This window comes from Giraffa tippelskirchi, chromosome 2 (genome assembly GCF_054371585.1).
Source record: "Giraffa tippelskirchi isolate mGirTip1 chromosome 2, T2T-mGirTip1v1.2.pri, whole genome shotgun sequence".
Taxonomy (NCBI): domain Eukaryota; kingdom Metazoa; phylum Chordata; class Mammalia; order Artiodactyla; family Giraffidae; genus Giraffa; species Giraffa tippelskirchi.
In genome coordinates, this window is record NC_137276.1 from 156568610 (window position 1) to 156586225 (window position 17616).

The 17616-nt window shown below is 38.3% G+C and overlaps 1 protein-coding gene and 1 long non-coding RNA gene across 23 annotated transcripts in view; both read left to right on the plus strand.

Moving 5' to 3' along the window:
• The window catches only part of LPP (LIM domain containing preferred translocation partner in lipoma), a 728299-nt gene that overhangs the window by 390231 nt on the left and 320452 nt on the right, over positions 1–17616 (plus strand). The window contains exons 1-2 of one of the 22 annotated variants that reach the window (XM_081536697.1): positions 8150–8279; positions 8399–8540. The exons of 19 other annotated variants lie outside the window; for them this stretch is intronic. In XM_081536697.1, coding sequence (XP_081392823.1) covers positions 8529–8540 — 12 coding nt within the window. In that variant the 5' untranslated portion in view covers positions 8150–8279; positions 8399–8528. Of the gene's footprint in view, positions 1–8149; positions 8280–8398; positions 8541–17616 lie in introns of those variants that run through there. 2 more of the 22 variants (XM_081536715.1, XM_081536705.1) reach the window with 2 other exon arrangements.
• LOC145524471 (uncharacterized) lies at positions 68–6313 on the plus strand. The gene is made up of 2 exons (XR_014067560.1): positions 68–2693; positions 4395–6313. It is a non-coding gene; the product is annotated as an uncharacterized LOC145524471 (long non-coding RNA).

Here is a 17616-nt window from a genome sequence, read left to right on the forward strand (position 1 = left end):
ATGAAATGAAATGAAGGAAAGGAGGAGACACTAGCCGCTTACCATGAGTTAAGGTTAGCAGAGACTTTGGGTGAAAAGAAAGGAACATGGCTAATTGAGTATTAATTATTGTGACTTCAGGGAGCACAATAAATAGTACCCTCCTCTCTACCCAGGAGAGCCACACAGCTCAGTTGGTAAAGAATCCATCTGCAATGCAGAAATCTGCTTGTGATGCAGGAGACCCGGGTTCGATTCCTGGGTCTGGAAGATCCCCTGGAGAAGGAAATGGCAACCCACTCCAGTATTCTTGCGTGGAAAATCCCATGGACAGAGGAGCCTGGTGGTCTACAGTCCATGAGGTGGCAAGAGTCAGACACAACTTAGAGACTAAACCACCACCACATCTCTACCCATGTTCTGCAGTTATTGAAAGATGCAGGAATCGGACAGATAGAGACTAAAATGTTAGTATTATGACAGATAGAAGTACCATGGATGACTGGCATGTGCTTTAGGTGCAAGGAAATTACTACTGTTTTACCACTAAAATGACAGATGGCCCTTTGATAATAGTCAGTGATGGTCACCTGCAGGCTTCTCCTGAAGTGAAGCTGTCTTCCACACAAGCTTCCCCTAAAGAATTCAGAGTCTGAAAAAGTAGAGAAAAGCATCATCTTGCCAGCAGCCGATTCTAAGTGGAACTCGGAAAGGAGCTGAACTATACCTGCCCTGTTTCTTTCCTCAAAGTCACCAGTCAGTTAAGTCACCATTCCTTCTCAGGAGGTTGAGTGGGGCATAGACAGATGATAGGACTATTTCTCCATGGAAGGTCCCTCCACATGGAAAACTCAAAGAGTGGGAAATGTACTTCCTCCCTTCATTTAGTGATAGTAGTTCTAAATGGGGTGTCAAGCAACTGGTTAAAGCAGAGTGGTTTGACGTAAAGGCAAAGAGACTCGAGATGGCTCAGACAGAGATGATGGAAAGGACCAACTGTTCTGGAGACAGTGTGGTGATGAGCGGTGGAGGTGAGGTCTGGAATGTAGCTGGGTGGTGGGTACTGCTGAGTGGACGAGAGTGGCTGGCAAGGTAAGAAAGAGGAAGGAATTATAAGACTACCTGAAGTGGGCTTTCTCCCCTGAGCTTGCAAGTGAACAAGTTTTGTAACTTAGAGATCAGTTTCTCTCATTTTCCTCCTGCCTCTTCCTTAGGCTCCAAGTCCATCTTCCATGTACTCAGTTTTCATAACTATTGGGTGGCACAGTCACCAATTTTATGTCTGCTGAAAGGCAGTGTAGACCGTATGGTTTTTCCTAATGTTCTAATTTATACAAAAGCTCATGTGGGCGTGCCTCTAATGGCAGTATCCCATCAGCGCCTTGTTCACTTATCGGTGACATCACTTATGTCAGAGGTTTTCAAGTGGATTTGTAAAATAATCCTTCTGGTTGATCCAGACATTAAAAAGAATTCTTGGGTTTCTGATGTGCAGTCTCAGTGAAATTTACATAGCATCTAAAATGGAAATTTTACCATAAGAGCAAGATTAATAAAGGAAATTACTGTCATTACTGAAGATTTGTATTTCAAGTAATGTTCACACCTTACTGACTCTTTAAGTTATACAAGAACAACTTTTTTGTGTTTGCCTTTGTACAGAATGTAAAGCTAAGAGCCAAAGAGGTCTAGTCAAAACTCAAACAGTAAAATCCTCGCAGGAGAAACTGGCTCCCTTGACACTTTCATACTGTTAATTCCATCTTCCTCACAGATGCCTCTTCAGATACAAACACACCTATGAGTATGCACCTGTGAGGATCAGACAAGCAAGTTCCTGTCCAACAAAACATTTCTTCAGAATGCCAATATGCTTTAAAACAGATGAATTAGCAATCCATACAGAGGCAGTTTACAGATTTCTGATAAGGAGAATAAGCACAGCAATGAGCGCATTAAAAAACAATTGTGAGATTGCATCTCGAGTTCCAAAAGATTTCATCTTTTTTCTGTCCATTAAAAGCTAAAATTTCTAGTAATTTTTTTTTGGGATGCTGGATGCAACTTTAATTTCTTTATAAATATGTTGCCAGGCACATATTGTGTCTTATGAATTGTGGGAAAAGAATTAAAGAATCAGTTAGAATAAAACATGTTGTGTTCAGCCACTCAGTCGTGTGCTGCTCTCTGCGACCCCATGGACTGTAACCACCGGGCTGTTCTGCGTGTGGGATTTTTCAGGCAAGAATACTGGAGTGGGTTGCCATATCCTACTCCAGGGATAATAAAACATAGTTGATACTAAAATAAATTGAAAGCATTCAATATTTGATGACTCAAAAAATACTTTTAGTATACCTCAAGTTTATTTTTAGTAACATGTATTGTTAGAAAATGTATGGAAATTCCTTTTACTCACCGACTCTTAAATTGTTGCAAATGTAGATAGAGCTATTTACCAGAATATACAGATTTTCTCTATCTGCCACTAAGAAATGATGTGTGTGGGGGATTGTATACGATCATTTAGGATTTAGAGACAAATGATTTTGGAACAGCCTCTAGTTCTTAAACCTTTGTATGAGGTTTAATATATTTAATGTAGTTAATAGAATATAGTTAATAGAACTTTTCTTATGATAGAAAAATGGGTTGTGGTTGGTGGTGGTGGTTTAGTCACTAAGTCGTGTCCAACTCTTGCGACCCCATGGACTGTAACCTGCCAGGCTCCTCTGTCCATGGAATTCTCCAGGCAAGAATAGTGGAGTATGTTGTCATTTCCTTCTCCAAGAAAAATGGGTTAGTAAGGTTTAATTTTGTATTCTCAGTAACTTTTCAACGATGGAAGATCCTTGATGAATAACAGTTGAGCAAGTAAATAGTTGTGTTTCTTTTCAGTCATCACTTATGTGGTTATGAGACAGTACAAAAGGGATTACACATTGGTTGCTTTCCCTAATATGCAATAGAATTTCACAGGTGACTTTGAATATCATGTCTTGACTTTCTTATGTGGGAGCAGGACTCTGCAAATAACTTTTCTGTACTTTAAGGGATTTCTATATATAAAAAGAACATTGTTTTGAAAATGAGCATTGATGGGGACCATGCTCTTTTTAATCTCTGTCGTATTTCATATGTTACCTTCATTAGATATTTCTTAAAACCTCACCAGATAACTCAGAATTTTTTTTTTGTTTATCTCAACTACATTCAGCCTAAGAACAATGGTCAAAGGTTGATAATGTAATGTAACTGTAATAGTTACATCTCTGGAAGTGTTGTATGTGTTGGTTTTGAAGCCCTTCCTCTCACCTTACATACCATACTCCTGGATTTTTCGGTTTAGTTCAAAGAGCCATTATTTCTCTTCATTGCTACTAATCATATTTGGAAAGCTTGCTTGAGCTTTTTTTTTTTTTAATACCGTGCTGTAAGATATGATGCCAAATCAGATCTTTTTTCCTTTTATAATAATTAGTCAGCAATATTTATTTAATGCCTACTAAGCTCAGAGCAAAAAGCATGGAGAATGGTGAAAGGCACAAAGTAAGTAGATCTAAACATAAACTATCATCTCCAGGGTAGCTGCCTATATCTTTATGAAAGCAGAAAACAGATAAATGAAAGGATTAAGAGCAAAGTCTAAATGAGCACAAATTGATCTTGGTAAGAATTGAGTTATATAAATGCAAAGAGGATGCAAATTAAGAAAGCTTGAAGTTCAGTATTTAAAACTGGTATCTTTCTACTTTTATTTTCATAATACTGTGCCATGAGAATTGTTAGAATTTTGTACACCATACACTTTGGTGAGCAAAATGCCAAGGTTCATTTGTGCCATTTAGAAAAAGCAAACCTAATTCTTTTTATTTTATGGCTAGCTAAAACCATAGAGTTTCATGAGTCCTTGTTAATCTGGTCTTAATTAAAACTCATTAGGTAACCTTAAACAAGCTACTTAACCTTTCTGTGCCTCAGTTTTCATATCTGGAAAATGTAATGATAATAGGGCCTACCTCATAGGATTGTTAGGAGCATTCAATGTATAAAATTATATTTCTTCCACTTTAGGAAGCACCTTTCTCCCTCATGGTTCAATTTCTTTGAGATTGATATGTATACTGTAGTTGATTTCATAAGATTTAATTGTGTTACAGATTTACAGGCAGGAGTTCTTTCTTCCTTAGTGGTAAAAAAATAACAATGCATTTTACTATCAAAGGCATCGTATTGTATGTATAAAGTGCTTTTAGAACAGAGTCTGACCCTCGGGGCTTCCCTGGTGGCTCAGTCCTTAAAGAATCTGCCTGCAATACAAGAGACCTGGGTTCAATCCCTGGGTCAAGAAGATCCCCTGAAGAAGGGAATGGCTACCCTCTCCAGTATTCTTGCCTGGAGAATTCCATGGACAGAGAGCCTGGCAGGCTGCAGTACACGGGGTTGCAAAGAGTCAGGCACAACTGAGCGACTAACACTTGCACTTTTTCACTGGCCTTTGGTCAGATAGGTCTTACAGAGTGATACTGTTATCATGGTCTAAAGACCATATTTGTGGTTTGTAAGACATGTGTACCTCATCTCATTGACTTCTACACTATGAGGCAGATATACTTGTGATTCCTGATGTTTACTTGAGTCAATAGAGCCTGGAATATTTGCCAGAGATCTCACAGTTGTTAAGTGAAAAACCTAGGCCATGAACTGAGGTTTCTTTTATTTATACTATATTTGTCTCACCTTTATCGAGTCCTCCCACATTGTATGACAAAGAGCAAAGATCCGTATAGACAAAGCTATGGCTTTTCCAGTAATCATGTACGGATATGAGAGTTGGACCATAAAAAAGGCTGAATGTCAAAGAATTGATGCTTTCCAACTGTGATGTTGGAGAAGACTCTTGAGAGTACCATGGACAGCAAGGAGATCCAACCAGTCCATCCTAAAGGAGATCAACCCTGAATATCATTGGAGGGTCTGATGCTGAAGATGAAGTTCCAATACCTTGGCCACCTGATGCTAAGAGCCAACTCATTGGAAAAGACCCTGATGCTGGGAAAGATTGAGGGCAGGAGGCAACAGAGAATGAGATGGTTGGATTGCATCACTGACTCAATGAGTCTGAGCAAACTCCAGGAGATAGTGAAGAACAGGAAAGGCTCGTGTGCTACAGTCCATGGGGTCGCAAAGAGTCAGACACGACTTAGTGACTGAACAGCAATAGCACTGTATGAACTCGGGTACTGGGGATGAGAGGTAACTTTGGCAGATGCGGTTTTTGGTTTTTTTTTACCCCTGACCTTAAATGCTGAAGCGTGGTGAGGGGAATGTAAAACATAAAGGAGTTGGTAAACAAATCTACATGATGAAACAAGATAAAAGGTGCAGATAGGAGTGTCTGGCAGGATGTTTGCTGAGAAGGTCAAGCAATGTTTCTCTGAAGGATTAACTTCTTAAGTGACAGCTCCATGTCAAGTTGAGAACTTGCACTTGCAGAACAGTGCATTTACCTGAGACAGAAATGAACTTGGATGATTTAGGAAGCTAGAATTTGCTGAGGTGGACCAGGGGTGCAGATGCTTACAGTCCTAAGGTAGTTGTGATTTAAGCTTCAGTAACAGATGCTGAGTTTTGACTCTCAGGAGCAAAGGATTTGGACATCTTTTACCATACCTTATAAGCTTACAGTTTTTTGGTGCTTTAGGGAAGTTCTTATAGTGTAGAGAGGGATGTGAGAACATGGATTGCGTTATCCTGTTTTCGAGATGAGTACACTGAAGAACAAGCTATGAAATGATTTTCCCTAGTTAGTTTTCTAACGTTGTAAAGTAAGTGATATCTAGTTGCCTCACATACATATGCCTAGATGTCAATTTTTGACGTGTTTTTTTTGTTTTTAGGTGTGTTTTTTTTTGTTCTTTAAAATATATTTTTGTCAGTTTTTTTTTTTAATTAGTTTATTTTCTATTTTTTAACTTTACAATATTGTATTTGTTTTGCCATGCATTGACATGAATCCACCATGGGTGTACATGTGTTCCCCTTCCAGAACCCCCCTCCCACCTCCCTCCCCATCCCATCCCTCTGGGTCATCCCGGTGCACCAGCCCCGAGCACCCTGTATCATGCATTGAACCTGGACTGCTGATTCATTTCACATATGATAATTTACATGCTTCCATGCCATTCTCCCATATCACCCCGCCCTTGCCCTCTCCCATAGAGTCCATAATACTGTTCTGTTTATCTGTGTCTCTTTTGATGTCTCGCATAAAATTTTTGAGTGTTTTAAAAGCCTACACTCTCTCCCAAGTGGAAGTTTCCAATACTAGAAATCCATAAAGATTGATTTTCACACTGTATGGAATTTTTCTATGAAAGAAATCATTAGTGATTTTTTTTACCGCTGCTCCTGTTGTTCTTAGGTATTATCTCCCTTGGTATCAGCTGTTTAGAAATATCAATTCTGTCTTGAAATACCCCATCAAATAATGACTCATGTCAAGCCAAGAGTTTATTTATTTCTCTTTTCAAGATTACCAACACCTGTTTAATCTGATCATATAAAAGAAAAAAAAAAACTGGTGATATATTTATTCCCAAACATAGCTTTAACAACAACATTTTGTCCTTACATAGCCCATGCTCATTACTCTTCATATGATTTCAGCAATGACATGCATCTTTCAGACACCATTAATAATGTTGATTTGGGAAGAAGCATTCTTTTAGGACCTATCCACACAATCTTGAGTAATTTGCTTCTTTTATTTTGCCTGATTCTTCACTTATAAAATGTGGATGTTGAAATATCCACATTTTATAAATGTGGATTTTTAATACCACTATTAATTCACCTACCGAGAAACTTCATATAAAGCAGGCTTTTATAGTAAGTGGCTCAGTGGTTTAGAATTTGGCTAACATTTTCATTTTTATTAAATCATTTTGTTAAATATAACTGAACATCTTATAGGTACTAGGCTTCACAATAGGGATGAAAGCATATACGACCTCTGTCCTAGCAACTGAGAGGTTAAATTACAGTGAAAATCATAGATTTTTAACTCAGACTTTTTATAACAGATTTTTTTTTGTTATATAATTCACTTACCATACAATTCACTGATTCAGATGATTTTTAAAGGAGATGACTACTACATTTACTCAACAAGTATTTTATGAACATACTTACTGTGTGTGAGGAAAACTGTTTAGATGTTGGGATTAGAGAGACTGACAGTAGTTCTACAAAACCTAGCTTCTCATAATATGTCCATCAACAGAATATTTTATTTGTTTTCATTGAAGTATAGTTCATCTACAGTGTTCATTAGTGTCAGGTGTGAAGCAAAGTAATTCAGTTTTGTGTACATACTTATCTATTTTTTCAGATTCTTTTCCCTTAAAGGTTATTACAGAATATTGAGTATAGTTCCCTCTATAGAGTAGTTCCTTGTCGGTTACCTATTTTATATATAGGTAGGTTTGTTTTCTATATCTGTGGGTCTATTAACAGACTTTTTATATAGTGTTGACGTCCAACATTTGGTGTCAACAAAGGGTACTCTGGGCTTCTCAGGTGTGCTAGTGGTAAAGAATTTGCCTGCCAGTGCAGGAGACACAAGAGACTTGAGTTCAATCCCCGCATCAGAAAAATCCCCTAGAGAAGGCCATGGCATCCCACTCCAGTACTCTTGTCTGGAAAATCCCTAGACAGAGGAGCCTGGTGGGCTACTGTCCATAGGGTTGCAAAGAGTCAGACATGAATGAAGTGACTTAGAGGGCATGCATGCAAGTGTACGCTGGGGTCACAACAGAGGGACAAAGAAAACACACTCTGGGGAGACCTTGGGAGGTTTCTGAGAGGCTGTTATTTCTAAACAGAATCTGAGAAGTCTATTGAGAGTTTCCTAGGTTGATGAGAGGGGACCAAAGAGAGGGGAAAATGTTCTGGGAAGAGGAAAGAAACCTGCCCACACAAAGAGGTGTGACATAGGTAACCCACAGCAGTTCAGTAGGGTTAGAGCAGAGGGGATGGTATGAGGACAGTTTGTGTTGAGTCTGAAGGTCTGAGAGTCTGTCAGTGTGTGCCTTCATAGAAATGTATGTGTCTTACTTTGAGGTCACAAAGGAGGATGAGGTCAGTGAGAGGATGTGATATTTGAGTTGAGTCACAAAGGATGTCTAGGAGGGTTTTGAGGCAGTCTACAGTTAGTCCAGGCATAAGGAACTGCAATTGTAGAAATAAAAGAATGGTGTTTTCACTGGGTAAGGAATTCGAAGGACTTGGAAGATGAGGTAAGTGAAACAGAGAGAGAATAGAGCCAAAATATTACATTGGTGAGGGTTGAAGGGTAGCTTATGAATGAATTCTGTGCAACGCAGTGAATTTGTACATTGTGCTCTTCATCCTGTAGGCAGCTGGGGGAGTAGGGGCTGAAGTTCAAGAAAAGACTGGAATATTGAAGAAATCAGAAAAGAAATTGGAAGTATGCTTCCGAAAGATAACTCTGGCTATACTCTAATCGGAGGAGCCCTGGGTTGTGAATGAAAGTAGGAGTAAGCCATCTCTATTGTTTAGTGTAGTGTTTATCTAGTTCACATTTTATATAAATTCTACCTGTCAGTTTCCCTTTGCAGCAATGGTCAACTGTTTCTAATATTAGGAAATTATAATTAAAAGATATGGAAATGATAGCCAACATTCATTGAAAACATACTATATCACTTCCATGTATTAATTCTGTTGGTCCTCAGAACAACTCAATGAGGAAGCCTGTCATTTCGCCCCCATTTTACAGATGAGATAGTGGTCTAGAGAGGTGAAACCTGAAATTTCTAAGTGGCAGAGCTGGTGTTTGAGCCACAACAGTCTAGATCCTAGGCCTAATTATAAGAATTGACAGATGAATGCATAATCAAAACTACTAACAGTAATGATGTTGATGAGGAATTTGGGTGCAGTTTTTTTTGTTTGTTTTTTACGACTCAGTGATTCAGTGATTTTTGCAACCATTACCCCGATCTAATCTTAGCAATTTTCTTCCATCTCAAAAAGAAATTTCATACCCATTTGGAGTCACTCTCTATTCTCACCTCCAATTCTTTGTAACCTTGTATCTGCCTTAGTGGCGGTCAGTCTTTAAGTGAATGTGATTTCACTTTAGTGACAGTCTACTTTGAATAGTAGCAATCTGGTAGCCTTACTCAGTAACTCAGGAGGGTAGCATAGTTTGAACTTATAATTTCTAACATCTGCATGTGAGCAATGTTCTCTGTTCTTAATTTAGGCAAAGAAGTGTAAAAGTGCCAGCCCCGTGTCAGTCATTGGTCATATGCACATGAGTAAGACTGCGCCAGGCCCCACACTTGAGTTCATATGTCTTTTGGAGATGCTGACACAGAAATAGACACATAATTGAACAACATTGGAGAATGGACTGCGTTGAGAAATCTTGACATATTTGTTGAAGGACTTGTGTTAAACTTCTTTCTGCTGGAAGCCATTGATTTGTTTATAAAAATCTAGATTGTATGAAGCATTTGGACTGCTTGGCATTTTGAGGATAAAATCCACACTGATGTTAAGAAAAAATAAAACTCCCCATCCAGAATAGAGTAGTGATTGCCAGACATGAAATAGCCCAGCTGTGCAGTGACTTAAAGGACAGTTGGTCTCAGGCAGAGAGTACTAGATAGGATGTGGCTGTACAAGTAACTGTAAGCCCTGAATTACTGTACCTATTTGGTAGCACGTATATCTAAAATGGCTTAAAATAAAAATTGCAAATGCACCAGATTTGATCAATCTTAGCATTTCTTTTTCTTATTTTCTCAGTCCCAAGTTAAAAATAAAATCCTCCTGCCTCATTTTCTTGTATGCTAGTTAGTTAGGATTAACTGGAGTTCTCAACAGGAAAGCAATAGATAGAGTAGACGACATTGTATAGTGGGTGAGAGCCCGGTAGAGATAATTATACAGTCACTCCCACTATATTACCCTTCAAAGAAACTGAGCCTAATATTCTCCTCCTAAGCAATTTAACCAACTTCTAAAAAAAGGTATAAGATATTATTTAGAGAATGAAATAGCTACTGTATATAATCAAGAGGGAGAATTATAGCAAATTATAATACTCATTTGATCAGTATATAAAGAGCTAGACTCAAAGCTTTGTATCATACCTCCTAAGTAATTGTTCAGTTGTGCTAACTGTCCTTTATAAAGGAGAGGAGATAAAGAACTGCTAAAAAAAAAAAATCAGCTGTTATACTTGTTCAGTAAGGTTTCCCCCTCTGGGCATAGATTAAATCTAATTTCATGCTCTGCAAGGATCAAGCACACATTTGGTCCTCAAATGTTTACTAGTGGTGATTTCTTTGGCTTTCCAAAGATAATATCCATGTAGAAACATAGACATTAGTAGAACTAAATGCAATTAAAATATGTTTTAAGAGTATGTCTGTGTAAGTATAGATGTTATATACCTGTGTTCACTGATCTTACATCCCAAAATTTTAAAAAGATAGGGCTACATGCAGATTTTTTTCAATAATTCTTTGAAGATAATCAAAACGAGGTTGAGACTTCTGCTAAATTGTCCATTTAATGTATTAAAGTGTTGGCAGTGATAAGTGTTGGTTTGCTTTAAACAAGACAGACAGGTGTAAATTTTAAGAGGCTTAAGTGTGAGCACTTTCTTTGAGTTTGTAATTCTTGAACTTCTACTGCCCACCCCCCAAAAAAAGTACTGATCTTATTGCTGTAATGAGAATCTGTACTATATAGTGGCTAAGAGCAATTACTCAAAAGTAGGCAGCTACCTTAGATGGAAAACTCTGAATTCTCCACTTACTAGCTGTGTGACCTTCAGGAGGCAGTGTAATCTCTCCATGCCTCAGTTCCTGATTTCAAATGGCTGGAAGAAAATCCCGAGGGTAATAGTGGAACCCTCTTTTGTCATTGCTCTTGATGACTCAGTGAAGAGTATTATGGCAAAATTCATAGAACTTTCATGATTTTTCATTGAAAGGTGATTCAATCAGTGGAACTCTACGTGTGAAGAAGCTTTTAGAATGCTTCAGTTTGTTTCACACACATATACACACACATATGCATATGTGCAATGGAGTGACATTTTTTAAAAGACTGTCTAAATAATTTAAGAATGTTTCTTTCAATAACATATAATAACTTATCTAATAACAAAACACTGTTATAATTTAAGTAACAATATTTTTTGTTTCTACTGGTGCGATAACGGTACATTTTATAATCAGTGACATCTTTTTTGATGCGACACTGCAAGCACCCAGAAAACATTAACAGTTCTAATTAGTATTTGGGTTGAGGTTAATGTGTGTACATTGTTAAAGGTAATGGTCTTAAGGCATTTAATTTCGGAGTCAAGTGTGTTGAAAGAATATTTTGTGTTTGCCACAAATATACAGATATATCAGTAAGACTTGGATATTGTGCTAACTTAAGCTGAAATTCACATCTTCTAAATACCTACACACTTCCCCTTTCTCTTGATTATGAAGGTTAAATTGAATAATAGAAGTGAAAGCATTCTGTAAACCAAAGTTAAGAAATATCAGGATAGGTCAGGCAGTGCTATGCTGACAATTATTCTCCAAATCTCAGTTCTTCAAACAAAAGCTATTTCTTTGCTTCTGTTATTTGTTCACTCTGGATCAGAACTTCTTTGCAGACTGATGGAATAGCCACCATCTCAAACATTGCTGTCCCGCATCCCATAGTAAAAGACCTCTGAGGGTTTTGACCTGGCAGTTGCATACTCTGGCCTGTAAGTAACACATGCAGACTTGTACTTACAGCACTTCAGCCAAAACTATTCATATGGCTCCATCTAGCCATAAGGCTGCCAGAAAGCAGAGCTGGAAATACTTAGAAAGCAGCATTGATGGCTACCACAAAGTTTGTAATAATAATAATAATAATAATTGCGGCTCCTATATACCAGGAACTGTTTTTAATGCTTTTCAGGTGTGGAGTTCTTTAGCGCTCGTGAAGTAGGTATGTTCATGATCCCCATTGTACAAGTGGGCAGAAAAGTGATAGATTAACCTCTGCAGAAGAGGAAGAGCAGGGCTTTTATGGGATCTGTGGCATTGATATGTATATCAAACTATAATGAAATTGAATGTATTTTTTTAAATTGTAAAAGGAAGATATAGTTGAGATTTTCTGAAAAATGAGAGAGTGGACTATGTGCTCCTTAAGGCATCCTAAAATTTCACCTGAATCCTTAAATGACCTGCAGGAAAGGTGACTTCCCTATTTCTTTTGCAGCATCATCTTCAGAAGCCATGGGCCCTCTCCTGACCAGCACACTTCTCTGTTAGCTCAGGAGAGGAGCATTCTCCCAGTAAATGAGCTGCCAGTGTTTCTGGGAATGTTCCCCTTTTGACTTATTTGAACTTTCTATTTGAGAATGTCAAACATATGTGTAAGTAGAAGATTATAGTGAACCCAGTGTTCCAAATGATCAGTTATCCTTATACAGTTATCAATGCCCACCCAGTCTTGCATGATTTAGCTTCTTAAGTTAATCTGGCCATCTGTCAAGTAGACGTTTGAACACAGACCAAGTTCCTTGAGTTTGTGGGGCTCAGAGAACAGGACTTCCAAAACAGAAAGCCAGTGACCAGTTGGCAGCTTTGTGATGAGTAGGCTTAGTGAGGACATGGGGAGGATGTGATTGAAGAGATTGATTTGAAGAGAGGGCATCACTAATCAATACTTTAGACAAGTTTTCAAGCTGAGGATAAATGATGTGACAGTATTTAATCATTCATAAGATACTCTTGCAAGGTAAATGGGGAAAGGAGAGATTTGTTGTTAAAGTGTGTCAAAATGATTGCCTTTCTCCCCAGCTAAAACTGTAGTCTTATTCACCACTGAGCTAGTTAATAAACGGAGAGAGTGGCAGGTGATGTCTGTTATGGGGCAGTGCAGGGGAGCTCTGTGTTCTGGGCCCTACTGTCAGAGAATCCTCTGAACGAGAAAGTACACTGTTTGACTGCCCTGGGCTTCCAAACCAGCAATATCCAGAGGGCCCTGGATCATTCAACCTCTCTGTCCCTTCAAAAGACGCACATACTAACCATTCGGGGGCCTTACAAACCTCTTATAACATTCAATTAACAAATGTTCCTCAAATGCTGTGAGCTCCCCACTTGGATAGATGTGACTGAAATGTAAAGTACCTTTCACTGCCTTATTTATTGCTCCAGCAAACACGTTATATGTTGGCACCGTTTATCTTCATTTTAATTTTATCTCCAACAAATATAGGCATTAATTTAAATCACATACAGAACATAACAGTTTTTATAGAGACAAACTTATTCCAGTGTGCTGCATTTTAATATCACACTTTACCATCTTTTCTCACTTGATTCAAGAATAGTATCTCTTCCTGCCTCAGCATTTAAGCTGAGGACAACAGAAACTTTTTTTGTGCGTACATGTTCTTGCTCTCAAACTTCATCTTTCTCGCCGTTTTGCTGTTGGTTGCCTGGAAGTTTGTGAGCATGAACACAGGAGTTTATTAGTGGTTTTCTTTTTCATTTTCCAGCTTAACTTCCCATTGTGTTTGTGGTGAGGGTGGTGGGGGTGGGGACCCAGCATAAGGAGATTTGTAGCTGAGCTTAATTCTAGGTACCTGTTCTAACTGAAACAGACACAATGGAAGGTATCCCTGGCTCCTGAAATTGACTTTTTCTTTCAAATGGAAAATTTCCCTTTCCCCCTTTTTCTTCATAACTTACTTCTGCAGCAGCAGAGTCTCTTCCCTGAGGGGAAACAGGCTAAGTCAGCTGTTGTATTTATGACCACGAACCATTCCAGTTAGCTGCTACCCACTAAGCAAGGGCAATTTCCCGATCCTTAATTTGTGGCCTGCAAAGCTGTTGTCCCTCTTCATTTAAGACTTGCTGGATTGACTCTGACATGGCAGCATATTCCCAGAAGTCAGGGCTACAGAGGCAGGAATAACATGAGCACAACCATTAGACAATGTGGATTTAAGCCATTCCAGGATCCTTTGGGAAACTTTCAGGGACTTTCCCTCCAAAGCACTAAACTGAAAAGAAAACAAAACTTACTGTTCTAGTTTTTTAGGCTTCTGAATATCTAGTTTAGAGACATCTGTCATATCCCCCCCCCCCTTTTTTAAACATTAGAGTTTAAATGTACTGGTTTAAGTTCTCTGTTTTATCCTTACAACATACCCAGGAGAGTGATGCCATAATTATGCTCATTTTACAGATGAGGAAACAAGGCTTAGAGAAGTTATTTTTTTATTTTTATTTTTTCCTAAATTCGTGCAACTTAGACATGGCAAGTCCAGGATTTTGAATCCAGACCACTTTCTATAATTTGCTTTTGGTATAGCTAGCTCTCTTAAGCCTCAATTCTTGACCTCTTGTTTGATGCGGACTCTCCCCAAACCCTTAATCTTTGTGTTACTAGGTGCATTTTATCTGTGGCAAGAACACGGTTACCCTGGAAACCCACTAGCTAGAATGGCAATCCAATTATAGCACCACTGCTCCGGTTTTATTAAATTAGCATTGCTGATGACGTGGACTTCTTGATGGAAGGATGCTCAGAAGTGGGTTCTCACCAGTTGTCCTTACGTCTTAGGACCCTTTGGGGTCATTATTCCACTCCACCAAACCAACAGACAAAAAATCCTCCTTTGGGTGATGGATTGAATTTGAGAGATAAATTGGGATTGTTTTTTTGACCATGGGCTTTCAGAGGTGGATGAAGATGTAGGGAAGTGCATGGAAAGAAGCCTAATTAGATTCTGCCTGCCCTTTGAGTAGCCACTCCCACTCCACCACAGTCTGTTGATTTAGGACTCTGATATGAGTGGCGGAGGCTCATGGTCATCTTTTTCTGTGGTTCTTAGCCTGTTGGTTATATCCAGACTTGATTCAGGAAAATGTGCAGCTCTTTGATATTCTTTGGCCCTTTACAGACTTCTGATGGACCAAGAATTTGCTTTGATGGACACTGATTCTATTGATGAACTTCCTTTAAGCACATCGAATTTAAATAGTGTTGAATATAGTCAGTGCTTAGCCCAGTGACACCAGCTTGGAGGAAATGATGCTCTTTATGCAGGTGGGCTGTCAGCTCCTGAGATGGTAACTGGTAGGCTGGCAAAATGCTGTGTTACTTTCTTCCACCTATCATGTACTGCGCCAGGCGCATACTACCTATTACCTTGGTGAATTTCATCAGCTCTATTATTAGCTCTCTTTTATAAAGGAGGTAAAGGAAAAGTTAGAACAAATGGCCTGCTTATTTGCAGGGTTCTGAGGTTATGATGGTGAGTTCTGAGCACCAGTTCCTAGCTTGCAGTCCAGTGTTTTTCTTTATACCATAGTGTGTCAAGGTCGATCTTCTCTGAATCTGAATTTTTAAAGTTCTAATGCCAGAACTGGTTTTGTCTTGAAAAGAGTGTGGGCATATCCTGTCTAGAAGGATGGTAACCAGGGAGGAGAGTGGACTGCATATTACTATGTACTCTGGAGAAGGGATATTCCCATGACTCTCTCTGTTACCAGGGAGCAGGTCTCCTGAATCACAAATTCAAAATGATGAAGAGAATTATGCATCTTTATAAAGCATTCTACAGTCTGTGTTAGCTTTTTCACCTGTCAGTAATTAAAGACATTCACTGAAGTTCTGGCTTCCCCATTTACTGGCCTGGTTACCTCAACTAGTATGGTTGGTGCCTTCAGTCCTTATTTCCCTGTGAGAAAAATGGAACACTAATAATATTGGATAAGTATATTGGGTTGCAAAGAAATGAGTAATAATTATGTTCTCAGATGCAAGAAAGGTAATCTCATGGAAGGTAGTAGTGTTCCTCTTGTGATTACCCAGCAATCCACCTCTCTACCCCAATATTGTCTGATTGTTTAAAACTTAATCTGAGAGTATCTTTGATATTCCTTATATGTAACTGTAGCAACTTTCATTTTAAAATACTAATTCTTGGTGTTATTACTCTGACAGCAAATTCTTCTCTAATTACCCCATGTGAAAGGAGAAATAATGCCTTTGAAACCTCTGTTATATTTTCTTTTAATTAGATATGAATCTATATATTATTTGAATTGTGACATATATTTTCATAAATATACTAGTATATGTGCATATTTTACAAGATTTAAAGTTACAGATACACTAACAGTAATTTTTGGGGTCACAGGAAAAAGACTTGTTTCTTATAGTTATACATGTTTTTAAAATTTTTATAATTAATCTACTTTATTTTGTTTTGCATGTATAGTGTAATTTATATAAATGTTTTGGTAGATGTATATAAATATTTCATAACTTTGTATAAATATATGCATGTATATATAAATACACACACACATACAGTAGGGCTTCCCTTGTGGCTCAGATGGTAAAGAATCTACCTGCAATGGTAGGGGATCTAAGATCCTACATGTCTAGGGGCAATTAAGTTCATGCACACCACAACTAGAGAAGACCCATAGGCCGCCACAAAGATAAAGAACAGCCAATAAAAAGCCAAATCAAACAACTACCCACCACCCTCCCAAATAAAACCCAATAAACCCAATTAACATGTACGGGGGGTAAATTTTTAAACTATTAAATTTTTCCTCCCTTTTCCCTTCTCCCCCTCTTCTCTTCCTCTTTTTTCCATCAGCCTATTAATTTATCATCTAACCTTCCCTCCACTACTTTCTTCTTTCTTTTGTCTCTGCCCAGCACCTTTTACCTTTTTAGCACCTTTTAGAATAGAAACTGAAAATAATCTTGCTTTTAAACATAACGTGTTAGAAAAATTGAATGTGTTTTTTGAAAGGAGATATCTTGTCCTTGTATCCACATATCATTGTGATACTTGAACCTGTCTCAAAACAGAAGTAGAACTATGATTTTTAACACTAATTTCAATCTTTAGTGAATAGACTTTCCTTTCCCAACCACCCTGATGAGAGAGAACAGAACACTTAAACACAAGTCTGGTAGTTCTGATAGCACTTGACAAAGTTGAGTGCCTTTTATGGTTCTCAGTGGCCATGATGATTTCTATTCCTTTTCAAGTTTGTAAGATCCTGGTTGGTTATTTTTGTAGCAGCCAGGAGTTTGGGTCCGAGTAACTGAACCTTATACACTTTTTCTTTTTTCTTCCCTTCCTCTCCAGGTGTCTGCTATGGAACCACCTTGTTCTATTTATGCTTTTTTATATAGTGTTTCCCTTGTCAATTCATGTAATGCTGTTCATTTTAGTTATTAAGATATGAATTTAATCCAGTGAAGGAAGCAAGTACTTGTATGTGTCTCTGAATTTTTTAAAGGGGAATATTATTTCTCACTTGAGGAAACTGGCTTTCACAGTCCATCCTCTCACTTTTTTCTTTTTTCAATTTGAACTGTCCAACTAAGGAGATCACATTTAGTACTTGCTAGTTGATACTTACCTTCTACCATTTTGAGTGAGTCCTCCTGTGGCCCCTCTCCCAAAGGTGCACTGAGTCACAATGCGATTAGCAGCTGCCTGTGCACTCTTGCACATGGCACACTAAACCATGGGGTGTTCAAGGTTCAGCT